Source organism: Micropterus salmoides, unplaced genomic scaffold, assembly GCF_014851395.1.
Source record: "Micropterus salmoides isolate LMB-PRFRI ecotype aquatic unplaced genomic scaffold, ASM1485139v1 Ms_hic_scaffold_1, whole genome shotgun sequence".
In the NCBI taxonomy this organism is placed as follows: Eukaryota; Metazoa; Chordata; class Actinopteri; order Centrarchiformes; family Centrarchidae; genus Micropterus; species Micropterus salmoides.
The window spans coordinates 41,088,816-41,107,109 of record NW_024040040.1 but is presented as its reverse complement, the minus strand read 5'-3'; the positions used below and the strand labels follow the sequence as shown (position 1 = coordinate 41,107,109).

The 18,294-nt window shown below is 42.8% G+C and overlaps 1 protein-coding gene across 5 annotated transcripts; it reads right to left on the bottom strand.

Moving 5' to 3' along the window:
• Positions 1-83: 83 nt before the first annotated feature.
• spata13 (spermatogenesis associated 13) lies at positions 84-18,285 on the bottom strand. 5 transcript variants are annotated; one of them, XM_038727928.1, is made up of 14 exons: positions 17,776-18,284; positions 12,789-12,871; positions 10,453-12,018; positions 8,278-8,727; positions 6,637-6,781; positions 6,310-6,443; positions 5,864-6,043; positions 5,116-5,295; positions 4,715-4,894; positions 4,389-4,621; positions 2,815-2,944; positions 1,133-1,508; positions 904-978; positions 84-783 (listed from the first exon to the last, which is right to left on the bottom strand). In XM_038727928.1, exons 3-14 carry the CDS (start codon positions 11,839-11,841, stop codon positions 602-604), a joined length of 3,654 nt encoding a protein of 1,217 aa, XP_038583856.1. In that variant the 5' UTR covers positions 11,842-12,018; positions 12,789-12,871; positions 17,776-18,284; the 3' UTR covers positions 84-601. The 5 variants fall into 5 exon arrangements, with proteins under 5 accessions (XP_038583856.1, XP_038583848.1, XP_038583863.1 ...); XM_038727920.1 differs by lacking the exon at positions 12,789-12,871 and having other exon boundaries at positions 17,776-18,285; XM_038727935.1 differs by lacking the exons at positions 12,789-12,871; positions 17,776-18,284 and adding an exon at positions 15,048-15,069.
• Positions 18,286-18,294: the final 9 nt, after the last annotated feature.

Genomic DNA, 18,294 nt, shown 5'->3' with positions numbered 1-18,294 from the left:
ATTCAACAGCCACAAGGTCTACAGTATTTGCTTAGCTGCATAAGCAAACAATTATTTTAAAGTGACAACATTCTTGTTAGACATGTTTGTACAAGAGTTTTATTTACAGTGTTAACAAGGAAGGTGAATGTGTCAGTTAATTTATCCTCTGGCTGTTTTAAGCTCAGAGTTGACAGACCTCAACACACAAAAAAAAAAAAAAAGAAAATAAAAAGGGTCCAGCCTTTGTGAAATAAACTAAAACCATGTATGTCAACGTATAAAGCGGAATATACATTGTTGTCATAATTCACATTAAAACATCTTTCAGGTGGAACTAATAAGACAGGGTGGGAGTCTTGAGTGAGCAGCATCTTTAACACACCAACAAAATGGAGTCAGTTTTTTAACACTTTAGTCATGCCCCTTCCTTCCAAATTGTAGGCACTGAACTTCAACAGGCAACAGAAACAGACACATTGAGAAAGACACGAGGCACAAAAACAGAACTTGACAGAACATTCACAGGCAGAAAAATACAGGGAAAAAATTGAGTCTTCAGGACAGTTTGGTGTGTGCTCTGAACATGCACAGGGAGAGAAAAAGATGAAGGAGCAAAGCCTCATTTCCTGAAAAAGGCGTTGCGGGTGATGTTGTACAACAAGTGGTAAGGCTTTCGTTTTGGGGGCTCGGCCAGTGAAAAGACCTGCTGCTGAGGCACGCTGGTTGGAATGGTGATGTGACGCTGGTGAAGTGGGTGCAGGTTTTGGTGGTGTGGTGGGACAGAACCAGAGTACCCAATGGCTAAATGGTGAACAGGCAAAACAAAAGCGAAAAACAAATTACAAAAAATAAATATAATTAGATACAAGTGAAATGAAGAGTGACTAAACAGCATGAACGACAAGAAAAATACTTCCTTACTTTTGTTCTTCCCCTGTTTGGCTCTTCTGGCATTAACAATGGCCTGTTTTCTTTGCTCTTCACTGATCTCCATTCCTGCCAAGAAACACACACAAATACACCTTCAGCTCAAAATATTTCTGACCACCCCCAACTTCCAACAATAATTTTACCCTGTTCACCTTTTCCTTGACATCTACCCACAACAGCTGATTTGCATCATGAATGCAAGGAATTCAGCACGACTCACCCATCTCTTGGTCTTCCTTGACTCTGTATCTCTCCTTGGCAAAGGCCTGTAACCACCTCTGCTTGTCCTGGGTCTTCCTGCAGCACAACACACACATAAACTCCAGAGTGGTAGAGTTGCGGAGGCGCAGAGCATTCCTCAGGGTCAGGCCCAGGTCTAGGTCCCGTCCATCGGGTGTGTCTACCACTTCAGTCTGGTCCATATCCAGCCGTCCACGGTAGTGAAGCAGGTCTCTGCGCAGGACGTCTTTTTTACAGAAGACCAATTGGTGGTCAAACAGAAAGAAGCTGCGCTGTTGCATTTTCCCTTGTCGGACGACTCGAGTCAGCTCACCAGAGTGGATCAGCTCTGAGCTGCGCTCTAGCACGTCAGTTCCCTGCAACATGTTTACATACATTAAATACATGATATACACTATACGCAGAAAAGTATTGGGACACACCTCCATATTACACATAGAGGAGCTTTTCTGACATCCTATTCTAAATCCAGAGGCATTTATATTAAGTTGATCCCCCCTTTGCAGCTACAACAGCTCCCACTCTACTATAAAGGCTTTCTACAAGATTTTGGAGTTTGTCTGTGGGAATTTTTGCCCGTTCATTCAGAAGAGCATTTGTGAGGTCAGACACTGATGTTGGGCCTGGCTTGCAATCATCGTTCCAGTTCTTCTCCAAAGGTGTTAGATAGGGTTGAGGTCAGGGCTCTGTGTGGGCCAGTCAAGTTCTTCCACACCAAACTCATCTAACCACGACTTTATGGCCCTTGGTTTGTGCAAAGTCACGCTGGAACAGAAAAGGGCCTTCCCCAAACTGTTCCCACAAAGCCGGAAGCTTAGAATTTTCTAAAAAGTCTTGGTAAGCTGAGGCATTAACACTTCCCTTCAGCGTAACTAAGGGGTTTAGGCCAACCCCAGAAAAACAACCTCATAGCATTATTCCACCTCCTGCACACTTGCAAAGTTGGCACAACGCAGTAAGGCAGGTAATGTTCTCCTCATATTCACCAAACCCAGACTGGTCCACTTCTCCAGAGTCCAGTGACGATGCGATTTTCACCACTCCATCTGAAGCTTGCCATCGTGCTTGGTGATGTAAGGCTTGCATGCAGCTGCTCAGCCATGGAAACCCATGCCGTGAAGCTCCCGGGCGCAAAGTTTTTGTGCTGATGTTAAAGCCAGAGGAGGTTTGGAACTATGCAGTTATTGAGTCCGCAGAGCGTTTGTGACTTTTACGCACTACGCACCACAACACTGGTGTTGGTAACTTTACGTGGTCAACCACTTCATGGCTGAGTTGCTGTGGTTTCTAAACGCTTCCACTTTGTAATAATACCACTTACAGTTGATTTGTGGAATATCTAGGAGGGAAGAAATTTCACAAACTGACTTGTTGCAATGGTGGCATGCTATTACAGTACCACGATCGAATTCAGGGAGCTCTTGAGAACGACCCATTCTTTCACAAATGTCTGTAAAGGCAGACTGCATGGCTAGGTGCTTGATTTTATACACCTGTGTCAATGGGACTGAATGAAACACTTCAATTCAATGATTAAGCGGTGTTTCCCAATACTTTTGTGCATATAGTGTATTTAATATTCTTTACATAACGTTGGCAAAACATATTGGCTACATTTAATTAACAAACAAAGTAAAAATTATAATATTGATTAGTCATCACCTCCCAGTGCAGAATGGCCACCTGCCAGTGAGCAATGGTGTCGACACTCTCTAGCCGTCTCTTCCTCTCGTTTATCAGACTGGCCACATTCTTCATAGCGTCATACGCTTTGCTCACTCCGCTGTAGTCACTGCAATAAATCAGTAAAGGAACAATGAGCAAAGGGTCCACCTTACACATAAATTTGATAGAAAGGACATTTCCATTTATAGTAACACATTGCTTCAATCTTAATCATGGAAAGGTAAGTAAATCAAACCAGTGTGTGGACCACCATTAAATCTTTACTTAAGATGAAATTTTTCTGAGCACTATGCAGGTCACTTAAATCCAGGTGAGCTGATGAATGAATGGACCATTGATGGTTACTGAACTAGTTAATGCTAGCTGATGCTATGCTATATACATACCATAAGTATCATTGTAGAGTCTTGCTTACAGCTTTCATTGCACAGCCAACATAAAAGTAATGCTACAGAGGCAACAGCTTCAGCGAGTGAAGATATCTTCATTATGTGATCATCAGGCATGAGATGCGGATGTTGTAGAGTTGAATGTATCCATAGAAACAGTGTTGGGCAAGCTACTTGGGAATGTTAATGCTAAGCTACTAGTTACTCTACATTAACTGAAGCTTCACTACACAGAAGCTACCCCCCAGTGAAATGTAGCAAGCTAAGCTACAGCAAAATGGCAAAAGCAGTTTACTACATCTAAACTACTTTGAATTTTTTTACATTTTACTCTGTGTATATAAATATACACACAACACCACACACACACACACACACACACACACAAACTCCCCTACTTACTGCCACATCATTGCAGCAAACTTTATTTCCTCATGCAACAAACTGAGAAAAACTATTGTTGCTTGGATAAAGTTACTGTAAAATTACTACATTATTATTGTTTGAAACAAGTTTCTGACACTACATATCAAAGTTTCTTCCTCACTAGAGGAAGAGGTGTCCAGGCTGGAGCTGGACCCTGATCCTTCTCACAATTACAATAAGTATCACAATAAAATGTAAACTCAATAACGTGTGTCTTCATTCCCCTGCAGCAAAGTTGCAGACATCAGCCCAAGGAAAAAGAAGTACTTCTGCCGGCTACACATACAGGTCTGTGTGTGGCGGGGGCATCACTTACTGATCCTTAGTAGTTGTATTTCAGACTTGAGCTTCAGAAATGCTTGGGAAAATGTAGCGTGTGTGGACGCTACCACGCTACTCTGTCAATAAAAGAGCTTCGCTACTGAAAAGCTACCACCAAGCTACTGAGAAATGTAGTTAAACTAGTAACGATGCTACTTGTCGTGACACTACTGCCCAACACTGCATAGCAACAAGCATCACTGGGTATAGTAGACGGCTTATGACCCATTTATTGTATACTAATAAATATCTGAGCGGTTGAAAGTAATAGTTGTGTAGGCTGGAGAGAAGTAAAAGGTGTTGTCTTTGCATGCCTGCACCAGAGTAGCGATTTAAAGATGTTAAAAACATACTACTAGCGCAAAATAGTGAAAGAGTAGTGTAAGTAGAGAAGTTAGATTTCCTGAGGAGTACCTGTGGTCTTTAGGGGTGAACTTAAGCAGTTCTCCCAGCTGAAGGGGGTATTTACAGATCTTCTGGACGGGTGTGAGCAAGAAACCGGCAATGGAAATGTCGATCATCTGCTGGAGCAGCCGGCAGGCCTCAAAGAAATGCTTATATTTGCCCAACTTCATGAGGCGCTGCAACTCAGCACAAGCTGCTGGATGAGTGTTGCAGTAGTCCGAGTAGATAGAGAAGCCGTCTCCCTTGGGAAAAAAAGAAAAATAAAACTATTATTTAGAGCTACTGAATCAGGTAAATACACGCTGTGATTTAGGAAGGTTTTGTGTGGCCACTACCTGCAGGAGAAAACAAGAGCCTATTTCACTGAGATGCGGTTGGTCTTTGTTGTACTTCTTCTCCAGGTCTCTGAGAAACTGCCTCTGAAACCTGTAGATGTCCTCTATGTTGCTGAAGATGGTCTTCAATTGCAGCTCAGTAAACATGTCCGGGTGTTTATGGCACTGACGGATGTAACCCTGAAAGTTACACAAAACAAGTATGCTGACAACAATGACAGAAGGTATGAATAGTTCAAATACTGGTCAACAGGAGGTGCTAGACGGTTAAGTAATTTTTGAAAAACCAATTTTTCTTATTCTAAATATTTAAATACAAAAGACTTATTAGAATGTAGGACTGCTTACAATGAAATAATAGACAAATAGGAGCAGCTCTACGCTTAAATGTTGATGCGTACCTCACAGATGTCTTTTAGGTGCTTGATGTAGATACGTTCAGTATTCATGATTTCCTGAACCACATTGGTCCTCATCTGCTCCTTGTGCTGAGCAATGTGCGTGTCCCTGGGAGCTGGATCTTCCTGGTCGGCTACACTCTCCACACTCTCTGTGCTCGAGTCCTCCTGGTTCACTCGCACCTGAAACACATCCACCGCACACATGCAATGGTGACTTCCGGAGCATCATTCAAATCATGAGTCTCTCTGCTAAAAACTTACTTCAGGTTTTCAAAAACATATTGAGCCCTATTATTTTTTTATTCACCACATTATCAAAGACAAATGTGGCTCATAGCATATTTGTGATTTAAATTAAATTTCCAGCTCATACGCGAATTGAACATAATTACAAAAGGGGGAACAATTGCTAAAACTACAAAAGACTCAGATCTACTACACGTGACTATGGCAACACTGTGTGCAAGTATAAACTGCTCCTGTTTGATTCAGCTACAAGCAATTACACAGCAGATGCCCATCTGCCAATCAACTAACTTCACCATGGTTACCATAGCCTGCCTAATTAAGATTCAACTGTCAATCAGCTCTGGTCACCACAGAAACCAGCGGAGGTTTGAACCCTTCTACACACACAGTGTTAAAGAGGGCGGTGAGGTTTGTTTGGAGCTAAGCCAGTGTCCAGGTCTTTTCTGTGCTGCTGGAGAGCAAACATGCTTCAGGCACATAGGTCACAAAGTCCACTTACCCTCACAAAGCTGGAAGGGAACCAGGCCTCCCTGTCAGCCCCCCTGCCCCACCACCAGTCCTTATGTGAGGCATCCAGGACACGGATGACATCTCCCGCTTTGAAGGCCAGCTCCTGCTCCTCCATGGTCACATGGTCCCAGAGAGCCTCAGCATACACAGTGTGGCCAGAGCTTATCCACTGAGAAGCACAAATAAAGTAATAATTACATGCAGGCTAAACCCATGTCTAACATGTAAGATTACGTCTTGTCTTGTAGACACTGCAGTGGTTGTCTGTTCTGCTGAACTGCAGCCAAACATCTTAAAACACACACACCAAAAATATCTTCACATGGCTGTTCACGAGGCGTGTATGCAAGAAGTAAACGTTGCATCATAAATTCCAGACACATTCTTGGGGAAGATGTTCACGAGTGTTGCTACAAGACAACTTTCCCTCCTCACCTCGTTGAGCATGGAAATCTCCACCCCTGGTTGGAGGTAGGGATTGACGTCAGTGAGCTCATCGAAGCTGCCCTCCTCCTCCTCCTCCTCACTCACGCTGTCATCAAGTGTCACCGCGCACTCAGACACACCATCTGCAACACATATACAGAGGTTTAAAAAAAAAACTGTATGGAGCTGAAAACATCATGACAAGATTTAAACAATCCAGAAAACAAACCCCAGATGCTGGCACACCCACACCTGGCTCCACACCAACATGCTTATTGACATTCATAGCTTTCCCACAGACTGAAATATCTGATCAACAACAACCCCAGTTCTCACCACTCAGCACTCTGTGGAGCCTACGCCGTCCAACACGGTCCAGTCCGATGGGGGTGCTCTGAGAGAGGGCTGAGGGACGAAACCTGGCCGACACTGCTCTGTAAGGGGGCACCTGGTGGGAGGGAATGGGCGGCCGCGACAGGGCCTGCAGAGAGGACAAGAAGAAACATCCTGGGATTTAAGAAGAGCTTGCTTTCTCTGGTTTTCAACCCTTACCAGATGATTCAATGCTTTCAAATATTTGTTTGGTATTTTAGTTATTACAGACAGTAGAAAGTGAGGCATATTTAATCCTGCACAACGGGGATGCCCAGACACCTTGTCTTTTTGTTCAGTTTAAAATACTTACTACAGAAAGTATCCGTATTTCATTTAAAAACATTGAAAGGATTTTTTTAAACCACTTGCAATAAAAATACTTTGTACATTTTGTGTTTTACTTTCTTAGAGGAACACTTGTGCATAATCAGAGGCTGCTTTGCATCATTCCCCATTTTCCTCATTTCCTCTCTTGCTTTCTATAACCTGATAAGTGATCAGCATGTTTTTTGCAGCAGGAAACACAAACTGAGTGAGTGAGAAGTAAAAGCTGAGTGAAAATCCATTTAAACTGATCGGCTCCCTTTAAAAATTTACAATCTGTAAGATTTGGCCAGAGTTTTAGTGTAAAACATTCAGAAAATAAACCAACACGATCAACAGAATATGAAATCGTCGTTGTCAAGGGACACACAGGAAGCACTGTCTGCTTCTTTTCGGTGCTCATGTTAACCAACTGGGCTATTCAGGCAGAGCGAACGAATCTGGCAAGAAAACAAACTGATAATCTTATGAGAATAAAAAATAAATATATGATATCAATTATTTGTTTCTGATAAATGATCCTTGATTTCTCTGTCTCTATCAACGCTGTTCTCCTGAGCACCTCCCCCCACAAACACAATAAAACATCAAAATCTGCCCATCCACTATAATTATTAGAAAGAGTATCACTGCTGTTTGTTATTGTGTTTAGTAAACTACGTACTTATTCTACATATTTGTCAGTCATGTTTAAACAGAGTGACAGAGACGTCAGACACACGCAGGCAGGAGAGAAACCCCTCGCTGCTGATCATTGCACAAGGCTACGGTCATTTTGACTTCATTGTTGCAGAAGAAGCGACGCCTGCTTATCCAAGAGGACATCATTTATGAGGTTATAATAGAGATAAGCTCTACATGTGATTAGAGAAGAGCAGAATTGATTAAAGTAGCCTGACTGAGGAGGAGTGGGAAAAGCTGCCTCCTATTGGTTTGGAGCATGTGGGCAGGAATTACACATTGTACCTTCAAAATATCTAGGTATGTTTCTGTAAAAATCTGTAAAACAAAAACTGTGTATAAACCACCACTCACATGGCTAGCATTGGCAGGGAAAATATTGTTTTCTTACCCAACATGTGTAGGATATACAGTACATCGGAAACAACAAGTTGGGTTAATTAAATTATTTAATTAAATTAATTAGATTAGCCTTCATTTGATACTACAGAGTATAAGACCATATGTACAGTTTATGTAAAGTAGAATTCAACTAGCCTTTTAACTTTTTCCAAAAACTGTGTTTGCTTCTAGTAGGTTAAAACGGTAAAGGCTTACAGAAGGAAGGCGGTCGTCCTTCTCCTCGGCGTCAGGAGGGAACAGATCCACAACTCCTATCACTGAGACTGGCCGCTGCCTATTACCCTGAACGTCTCCGTTCATGGTGCAGATCTCAGGGCTCTCTCCATTCTCACACGGGTTATTACCACTATAGTCTTTAAGCAATGATGTATTTGCTGTCCTTTCTTCAGCATGAAGTACTGCTCCTTCCTCGGGAATGGAGATCTTCCTGGAAACAAGCTGCCCATAGTCAGAGATGGGCCGAGGTCTCGAGCGCCCACCCCTTCGTCTGGGCTTGACGGAGGATATTTCTGTGGAAGCTGGGGCTGCATCGGGGGGCGATGTGGGTGACTCCGGGAGGCATGTTGAAGAGATAGGAGGGGTACTGCTGGTTGCTGGAGAGACATCCTCTGTTTGGAGAAATGCTTCTTGTTGGTCTGATGTCTCCTAGAGATCAGAAGAAAAAGTTCAAAACTCAGTAAGGACAATGATATTGACTTTCCCCTGTTCAATGACCTGCAGCGTACAAAGATGCAGAACATCGTCTGCTGGGAAGAACATCTGTTAATCAGAAACAGAGCAAATTGGCACTGCAAGTCATAAAAACCCCAGCTAGAAGCAACAGTCTTGGTTAAATCTCAAGGCGGAACCACAAGAATCAGTGTGACCTATTTCCACAAAGTTTATCTTTTATTCTCGTGGGAAACTTTATTATCATGTGAAAGTAGTCACACAGTGAATTTCTCCACACATTGAACACATCAAACTTCTTAGCTTATCAAGTTCACAGAAACTGCACAAATATTCCACACTTAAATGTTATCATACTGTGTGTATGTCAGCAGGTATGGTACACTCAAAACTCAAATATTGGGTAATGGTTACTCATTGGGAAATTGTTGTTCTAAGTCTGTTAGTCGGGCAGCGATATCAAACCTCACCTCTTGGTTTTCTCGATCTGGGTCCGGTCCCCAGCATATACACTGGAAAGGCACGCAGTGGACTAGCACCATTGTGAAGCAAACACAAACACAGATTGGCCTGTGTCCCCAAGGCCAAGTCCCTCAAACTGTTTCTGAGGCCAGTTTCTGAGGTCACTTGATTTCTAAAGTAAACAAATCAGATTTTCCCTGTTCATCTTCAAAGGCAAACTCCTACTCTTCGACAAAAACACATTTCACTGTAACAGTGTGCTTATGGTCCTGACTAACTAGTGGTGCTGCTAGCTGTCTCAGGCCCGGTGCCCGTGGTGCTGGACTTTGATCCACTTTGCTCCAGCTAAAGGGAAGGGGGCCGTATTCACTCATAGCTGCCTACCCTCCCACAGCAACAGGACTGTGGAGCTTATTTGCGCAAGTGCCACTAATCATAAACAAAGCCTAATCATTAACTCTGTCTGCTCCTTCAGTGTGCCTGGTAGCACAGAACAGCTGGCTTCAGCATGTGACCTTGCAACAGCAGAAGTCAGTATATCAAACACAACTGACAGGAAAAGGACAGTGAAGAATGGTTACGCCTATGGCATATCTATTTGACACCAAAGGGGACTTTGGACACACACACACACACAGATCCTTTTTTTTTTTAGTATCACATTGACATTAGCACATATCTCAGTGGTTTAGAATCATGCCGGATTCAAAGATCACTTGATAAAATCACTTCTTAGACGAGTGAGGCTTCATTTCCTAAGACAAGGGTCAATGCCATTCAACTGGAAGATTGGCATACATTGATGAAGCAGTTCTAGATTATAATGAAGACTTAAATCTTTCCTCTGAAAGTCCTTTCGGTGCTTCCTTCCTCTTTGAAACTTTAAAGGAAGCCTGCAATCTAATGATTTCCAATCCCCCATATCTAACTAAAAAAGGTTCTACTAATGAGTGATGGTTTGAAACATTTTACAGTACATTTTCTCCATCTGCAAGCAGTAATCGGACAGACTCTTGATAACACTTGCATAACCTAGCTTGATGTCATCGTTATTGTTTTGCACACGTCCTGCATTGTGTCAGAGTGTCTACATCTCCTGTGAAGAAGAAACAGCACGCTGGTAGGCAGCAGCACAGGTAAAGCAAAACTAAGATAAAAACAAACACACAGTATGTGCCACGACAAATTATTTCACATCTGATCCCTGTCATCGTTACACACATGAAGTTACTCCCTTACCCTGTTTGGCAGCATGTTGACCTCGGTCTGTTCTTGTTGTTGTGATGGCTCTTTTTGGCTAAGTGGAGATGACTCGCATTCTGCTGTCACCGATATATAATGAGCAGAGATACCAGCTGTGGTCTGCTCTGTTCTCTCTGAGGGCTCCACAGAAACCGGGCTGATGAGAACCTGGTGCTGCTGTGGGCCCACATCGTATTCAGGCTGTGGGTGAACCAGAGGGGTGTGTCCGACAGACATGACCCGGGCTCTGACGGGCGAGGGCCGGCGTTGTCGCTCACCGCTTGTTAGGCAAGGCACGCGGCGGGAGTAGTCATCATGGAGACGGCTCAGGGGAGACATGAGAGATGGCGAGGTGGGGCTGGGGGAGGGATTCTGCCTGCGTCGGACGGTCAAGTCAGTCATGCTGCCTACTAGCTTTAGCATCGGCACCTTGGTCTTCACAGGGCTCTTCCTGCGGCTAGCGTGGCCCTGGAAGTCCACTGAGGAGGCGCTGGCCGTCCTCTGGATGGTTTGTGTACCGTTTGACATGCTGGTCCTCCGGGGGTCTTCCTGAGGCGAAGGAGGACCTGGAGATGGGGTTTTGCGCCTGAAAGGTGCCTTAAACATATGAAGGTGTTCTGCGCTCTTGCTCAGTCTGCTCAGCACCTTCACATTTGTGTTCACATTCATGTTCTCCGTTTGATCAGTCGCCTTGGATGTCTGATCTGTTTTCTGACTGTCTGTAGCTGCATTTGTGCTTCTTCCTGCCAGTCTCCCATTCTCCACGTCGAGTAAAGAAATGCGCCCTGCTCCGTAAGCTCTCCTGATACTCCTTGAGAATCGTGTGTTGCGTGCGAGACCATCTCCTTCATCATTTACCTCATCATCGTAGTCCTCAATATCAGATCCGCACTGGCTAATCACAGCCACATTTTGGCCATTAAAATTTACGTTAGAAACACTGTCTCCTTCTGGAAACTTTAAATAATTTGTTGCATCATCTAGACCACGGTCAATGGTGGCCACAACTGTGCCATTAGCAACATCCTGATTTGATGAAGGGACATGCTCTCCATCGTGGGCAACTGCCCCTCTACTCTGTATACCCTGGAGCACAGAGGAACGCAGCTTTTTGAAAGAGTCCACAACACCCAGTCCTGAAAGTCCTGACCAGGACTGGGAGCCGCTGTTGCTGTCGCTCCCGCTGCCGCAGTTGCTGCCGCTGCCGGTTGAGGTGGAACATTCGGTGGGCGGACTATGAGCAGGGACAGGGCCCTTCCTTGAGTTAGAAAAAAGCTTCATAATCCTTGACGGGTAAGGCTTTCCATCAGGTTGACCTATAACGGGGTTGGACCAGGAGGAGGAGTTGATGCCATTCAAACTGTTCTCATCGGGGTCCGCTGTCATCGGCTGTACTTGGGCGCCACACCCAGACAGCAGGTATGGGACTGCATTTCTGTCAGCATGACTATGGAGTGGGTATATATCACTGAAGGGTCGGCTTCGGATGAGTGGGTCAGCTTTAGAATTGTGGAGGCACGGGAGAGGGTCTTCGCTGGTGGACAAGACCCTGTCCTGCTCTGCCTGCAAAACCAAACAGAGATTCATTTTAGAGCTCTTTGCATGTTGCATTATTGAAGAATTAATGATCCTATTCAAAGGTTGCTATGAAGAAACTAAATTTGCAGATAAAAGCAGATCATAACTTCAGATAGCTAGAAAGAGATGTTCATTTGCTTTTAAAAATGAATTGAGTAAAAAAAAATTTTTTTTTATTTTTTTTACACGATTATCTTTTCAGGGAAGGCTGTGGAAAATGAATTGCTGTAAAGAAAATTAGCATGAAAAGGACAGAGTATGCTAAAGGGGATGGGAGAATTAACTATTGTGTACTTACAGGACAGTGTCCTTTGTGTTTGTAAGAGGAGGAGGAACAGAGAAAATAAAGGGAGGGACGCAAATTAGCAGAAAGAAAAATATCCCTCAGTTTGTACAGGGTCCAGAGGAGTAAGAAATCTTTCACACAGAAACCTACATGCATTTGTCTGTGGTGCTATATTTCAATGTCCAAGTATGGCTGAGGCCCATGTTAGGGAGGTGTTGTACTAGGTTCAGCTTTATGTGAGTGTGTGTGTGTGACTCAGGGCAGTGGCTAATGCAGCTGAGCCTTTGAAGTGGGGCTTTGTGAGCGTGACTAAGCAATGAAACTTGCTAATCCATTGTGATTAATGCAATAAATTGCCAGGCCTTCTCCAGATTACGTAGATGATGAGGTGATGGTGTGGAGGAGGGCTGTGTGGTTTTCAAATCAGTGACACAGGTCACTTCATTGTTTGTCTATATAAGATGCCTACCAATACGCCTTTTTCACAGTTGTCTTGTCATAGCAGGAAATGCACAGGTGTGACAGCGAGCCAGCATGCACCACAACAGGACCCTGAAATTGAAGCAGCTATGGAATTCAGCAATCATTCATTTTATTTACACACCTGTGCTTTTCCTACTGTGTCAAAATGTTTTCTAATGCTATTTCAAAAAGTCCCACTTTCTCCAGGTCTCTTTTAACACTGGATTCAACAGGACTGGTGTTCAAAAGGCCACAAAATCACACATCCCTCTACAGCCTGGAAACTGACATACAAATATTTTAAAAATATGTTGACCATAAGAGGACCTACAAAGAAATTGTGTCCCTAAAACAACATTTAAAGTCCAGTTGCCCTTGACTTTAACCTTCGTTGGATAACATTTTGTGCATTTACATGAAAGTTTACACACAAGTTCTCCCTCACAAAGTCCCTGCATCAAGAGAGCTAGTTTTACAGAGGCCTTTTCCAGAATAGTTCACTGAATGTGACTCGATTTAAACAGACTAGGATGATATGTGGTTGTCATGTTAATATCTTGGTGTGAGACCAGACATCATCTCAGATTTTGGTTATTAGGATAATATAATAACACAAAGATTCTTACTTTTCATATTCTGTAAGTCTTAATTATTGTTAAATTGAACAATTTTAGGAATTATAATTTTATTAATGGTAACACTTAACTTTAAGCCCCCGACATATCACCCGACATATCATTTATAACCATAATAATAATCAAACATGTGAATCATTAGTCACAACACACTATAATGTAATTGTGAGCACATATAAGACGATGTGTTTAAAATAAGTGTGTTCAAATAATGTACAGTATTTTTAACAATTATAACTTTTTTGACAACTACATCATCAATAAACACTTAAAAAGACACAACTACATTACAGTGTGTATTACCCCATTAATGAATTGTTTATATACTGCTTATAAATGCTAAAGAAATAGAAATTGTGTGTTACCATATTTACATTTCTGCTGACTGTTTCACATTTCTAGCAGGAAAACTATTGTCTATTGTCATTATTATTCAGGGATTTAACTGAAAATGTTGTGATTTTGTCAGCAGCACTCTGTCCTAACATGAACAGAAGGCATTTCTTTAAGCTATGATGCAGTGTTGCTTCCAGTGACTGCTATGTACACATGCAGGGAGTTGCAGGGATCCTGGAACGCTCCCATACCTCCCGTCCCCATGCATGTTCGGCAGCAGATGGGCTTTCTCAGTCAAACTCTCAGTGGATTCTGCCATCATTTCAACCAGCTCGCTCCATCACACCGAACACTGACGTAAACACAGAGCCACCGCTGCCAAGCACCGCTGCTGACAGACAGTAAACACCCCTCCTGAACAATGTGCTGCTTTCAAAGCTATGCTGAATTGTCTTCTTGTACTTTCTCCTCCTCAGCCGCAGAAGAATCATACAGAGCAGCAACTAGAAAAATAGATGGGATCAATTATCCCATTTTCCGAGCAGAAAGATAAGAGATAAGAAAGGAATTTCTCCAGTGGCTTGTTTTTGTTTTGAATACTCCTGCTATCCTTCAACACCTTTGGCATTCTCCCCTCACTTGGCGCCAACTGTCACAGGCCAGTTGGTGTCTGCTAATACTTGGCAGGGCTGTTAGTCAGAACCAAGCTGACACAGGTGGTGACTATGGTATTTCACCAAAAGACAACAAAGGCTTAAAACATAAACTACTTATATGCAATATGAAGATTCTAACTAGATTCTAACTAACTAACTCTACAGTTAGTTTCTGTATATTTTAACTATGCTTTGTTAAACTGGTGATTTTTAATCCAGACTGAACGCATCAATTTCAATGACATTAGCTTTCATGTGTTTAGCCGACACTGTTGAAATGGCTGGTCTATTGGTCATTCATAATTACCAATTTTACAAAACAAATTCAACACTGACAACTGCTGTTTCCTTTAATATGAAAAGGGTTTTATACCCTGAGAGATAAAATATAAAAAGATAAACTGTACTTAAGGCACTATATTTTTATACTGTCCACAATATATATATATATATATATATATATATATATGAAAACGTCTTTCATTTCACTTTCATTCATCTCAAAAGTCAACATCAAAAGTTTACATTTTAATCTATCTATCATCTTCTGAAAATGAACTACGTAAATAAAACATGTAAAACAGCATCTACTATCTCTACAGCTATTCATACTGCAACATCCAGACAAGTAGTACTCACGTATCTGTTAATATCACGCCCAACTGTCTGTGAATTCAGATCACTTTTACTAGGTTGAACTTTCCTCTATCATCTTTGCTCTGCCTGCGTATCAGGATCCCTGCTGCTCTGCGTCTTCCTCCTGCTAAACTGTGGATGGGAGCAGCACTCTGGGGCCCTGGTCCAGAGTTAATTAAGAGCTCAGGGAGGAGTCCCCCCCCCACACATGGCAGCCAGCTGGAGCCAGCCTCAGATTAGACTCCCAGAGACGAGGATGAACATGTACACAGATACATAAACATGTATACAAGGGCTAAAAGAATGCACTCTAAAAACACATGCACAATTAGTTAGAGCATCCTTTCTCATAGTTCACTGCCCAAGTCCATGTGCATGTGTTCACGTGCGCGCGCATGCACTCATGCGCATGCGTGCACAGAGCTGAGCAGGGAGGAAGGCATTTAAATTATTGACTCCCTTCCTGTTTGGCTAGAAAACCCACGCTGTTATGTAAGGAGTGGTAAATGCATGACCTCCTACCCATAGTTCACCTCTGCAGAGGTATGTCCTGCCAGAGGCCAATGGCCAATATAAAACTCGTTAGGCCAAAATGAACTGAGCAGTAAACTGAAAGACGACCAGACAGGGAGTATGAAGGGAAAGTAAGCTTTTCTGTCATTTTCCATGCTCTGGCTTAACTCTGAGACAGACACAACCACCCTGGAGCAACACCACCAATCCTTTGTAAGCGGTCACTTTACTGCTCGTCTATTTGTCTTGATGAATGAAAGCTGTGAGGAAGACCTACTTCTAGGATGTCCTAAAACAACGTCACATAGTGTTTTAAAGAACAGATTGGCTGCTTAGCTAAATCAGTGTGCGTAACTAGGGTTCTGTGAAACCTAAGCTGAACATATGTTCAGTACTGGAGAAAAAGTTCACTGTACTTAATATAATGAGTGAATGTTTGTGGTTGTATAAGCAAGATTAAGAAACACTTGACAATATTCTGTATTAAATATTTGAATCCATATTAAAATCTTTTTAGCTTTGATGCTTGTCAGCTGATCTTACAGCTGGTTTCTAAGCAAAAATGACAAGTGTCAGCGAGAAATCTCTGAAATCTGCTGTGTGGGAACAGTGTGTGGGAGTGGGAGCGTGTATGTTTGTGTGTCTATGGCCAGTTCCACTTCCATCACAGTAATAATCTGATTAGTGGAGCTTTACCAGTCTGTGTTCAGGACTGGTTTCATCTACACATGATAGCCTAATCAGGGAGACAACAAGGCTATTCAGCACTGACTGAGAGTGACACCCAAAGCCTGTAAACAGCCCACCAGGACTTGGTCTGTGTGCACAAAACATTTTAAAGGTGAAAATAGAGAGATGAAATTCCACCGACAGTATCCATATGAAATATGTCACCTCTTTTGTGGTCACATAATTGTGAAATAGACAGCATGTCCCATCTGAATCAGGTGAGCACACATGCATTGGTTCAGTTTCCTGCTTAAAGTCTCATATTTGGCCATGACGTAGTTCCTCATTTTTTGATCTGGCAGAAGAAAACAAGACGAAGATTTGGAGCTGCCACGCCCCTTTCTATAGAGCGTGGGAAGTACAGGTACAGCCCAAAACAGGGAGTGTCACCACTCTCACACAGTTGGCAACTTCCTCACCTGATCTGCTGTGGACTGTCACAGAAACAGACCGACAGAAATCTAACACCACACTACTTACAAGGCTTAAAGAGGACAAAACCGCACTGAGCCTCGTTGTCAGCAGTCAACAGTGTAACCTGACAGTGGCACAACAATAACCAAAAGGCTGCTGCATCAACATTCAAAAACCATGAAAACAGAAAGCTTTTTAAGAGCTCAATTCCACTAATATTATGGGGATCTGAGACAATCTTAAACATCGATTCCCATTGGTTTGTGAGCTTGGAAAGCAAACAGTATTTATTTCCGTAGGGCAAATGTCCTTTTTGACTGAGTCACAAAAAATACCTTATTAAAGTGACTTCTGAAGTGCAGGAATAAGACAACTAATGCAGAATACCGTAGGTTCATAACGTTCTTATTGTGCGTCTCATGAGACAGAATTACAAGTGTGTATGAAAAAGAAAGGAGCCTAATGTAAAATGATAGTGTAGTTGTGTAATCCTGTTGTAAAAAATTATTTTATTATCCTCTCTAAAAGCAGAGAACTGTGACCATTAACAACGAATGACCCAGACACCACAGTTTAGCTCTAGTATAAAAGTGCATCTGGGGTGCCGTGAAAACAGGTTCATTAACTGAGTCAACTGTCCTGGTGACTCCTGTGACAAGTATAGCTAAGTTAGTGCTAAGAAAAAGGTGGAATCTGAAAAGAAGGAACTATGAAAGGGGATTATACTTAGTACTTTTCTAAGCTCATAAAGAACTCCGGGCCAAACTGCTTATTTATTTCTGCATTAATTAACTTTCTTTAGTTATAAAGCTCTTTGTAGTTTGTGCCCCCATTCCCTCCTCCCTCCTTCACCAACTCCCTGCACGGCCTGGCATCTCCCACATCACTATAACAACCACTACAATAACCCCCTCTGGACCCATTTCAACCAGGAACACAGGAGGGAAAATCACTGCAACTGTAATATGAATAAGAATATGAATAAGTTAAAAGCGTTATTGCATCACTTTTTACTTGTATTAGTTGTGAATTAAATTAGCAGTCCGTGGGCAGTTAATAGAAAGCGTGTGCTCACCCTGCTCATAGTCGCCGAAGTTGTCCTCCTGACGTTTTTTCTTAGACATCAACAGAGCAGCTGGTTTTGTTGTTTAGCCATAGTGAAGTGGTCCGAGTTTCTCTGAGGTCCAACAGCTTGCTGCCTCGCACTCCTTGTCCTCTCGCAAAAACATGTCGGGTACAAAACCCACGACAAGTGCGCCGCCCCTGCTAACTAGTTACCCCGCAACATATTGAGACAAACGCCTGGCTGACTTTCTTGAAACACACCGGGCTAGCCACTTGAGCTAGCTCACGGTCTCACTAATGAAGTTCTTCTAAATTGCGCAAGCTCTGCGGTTTGTAATTTCGCTTTCGTCGACCGGCAAAACCTGATGGTAGTCAAGTAAGTGTACAAAATAAATGGTGACTCATGTGATACCTGCCGAAGTTGCTCAACGGCTCATAATTTCGCTGATGATTCCAGTTAAAAGAGGTCTTTCTTGGAGGCTCGAGCTGGCGAGCATCACTATGCACTTGTTGCAGTGTTTGCGAGGGG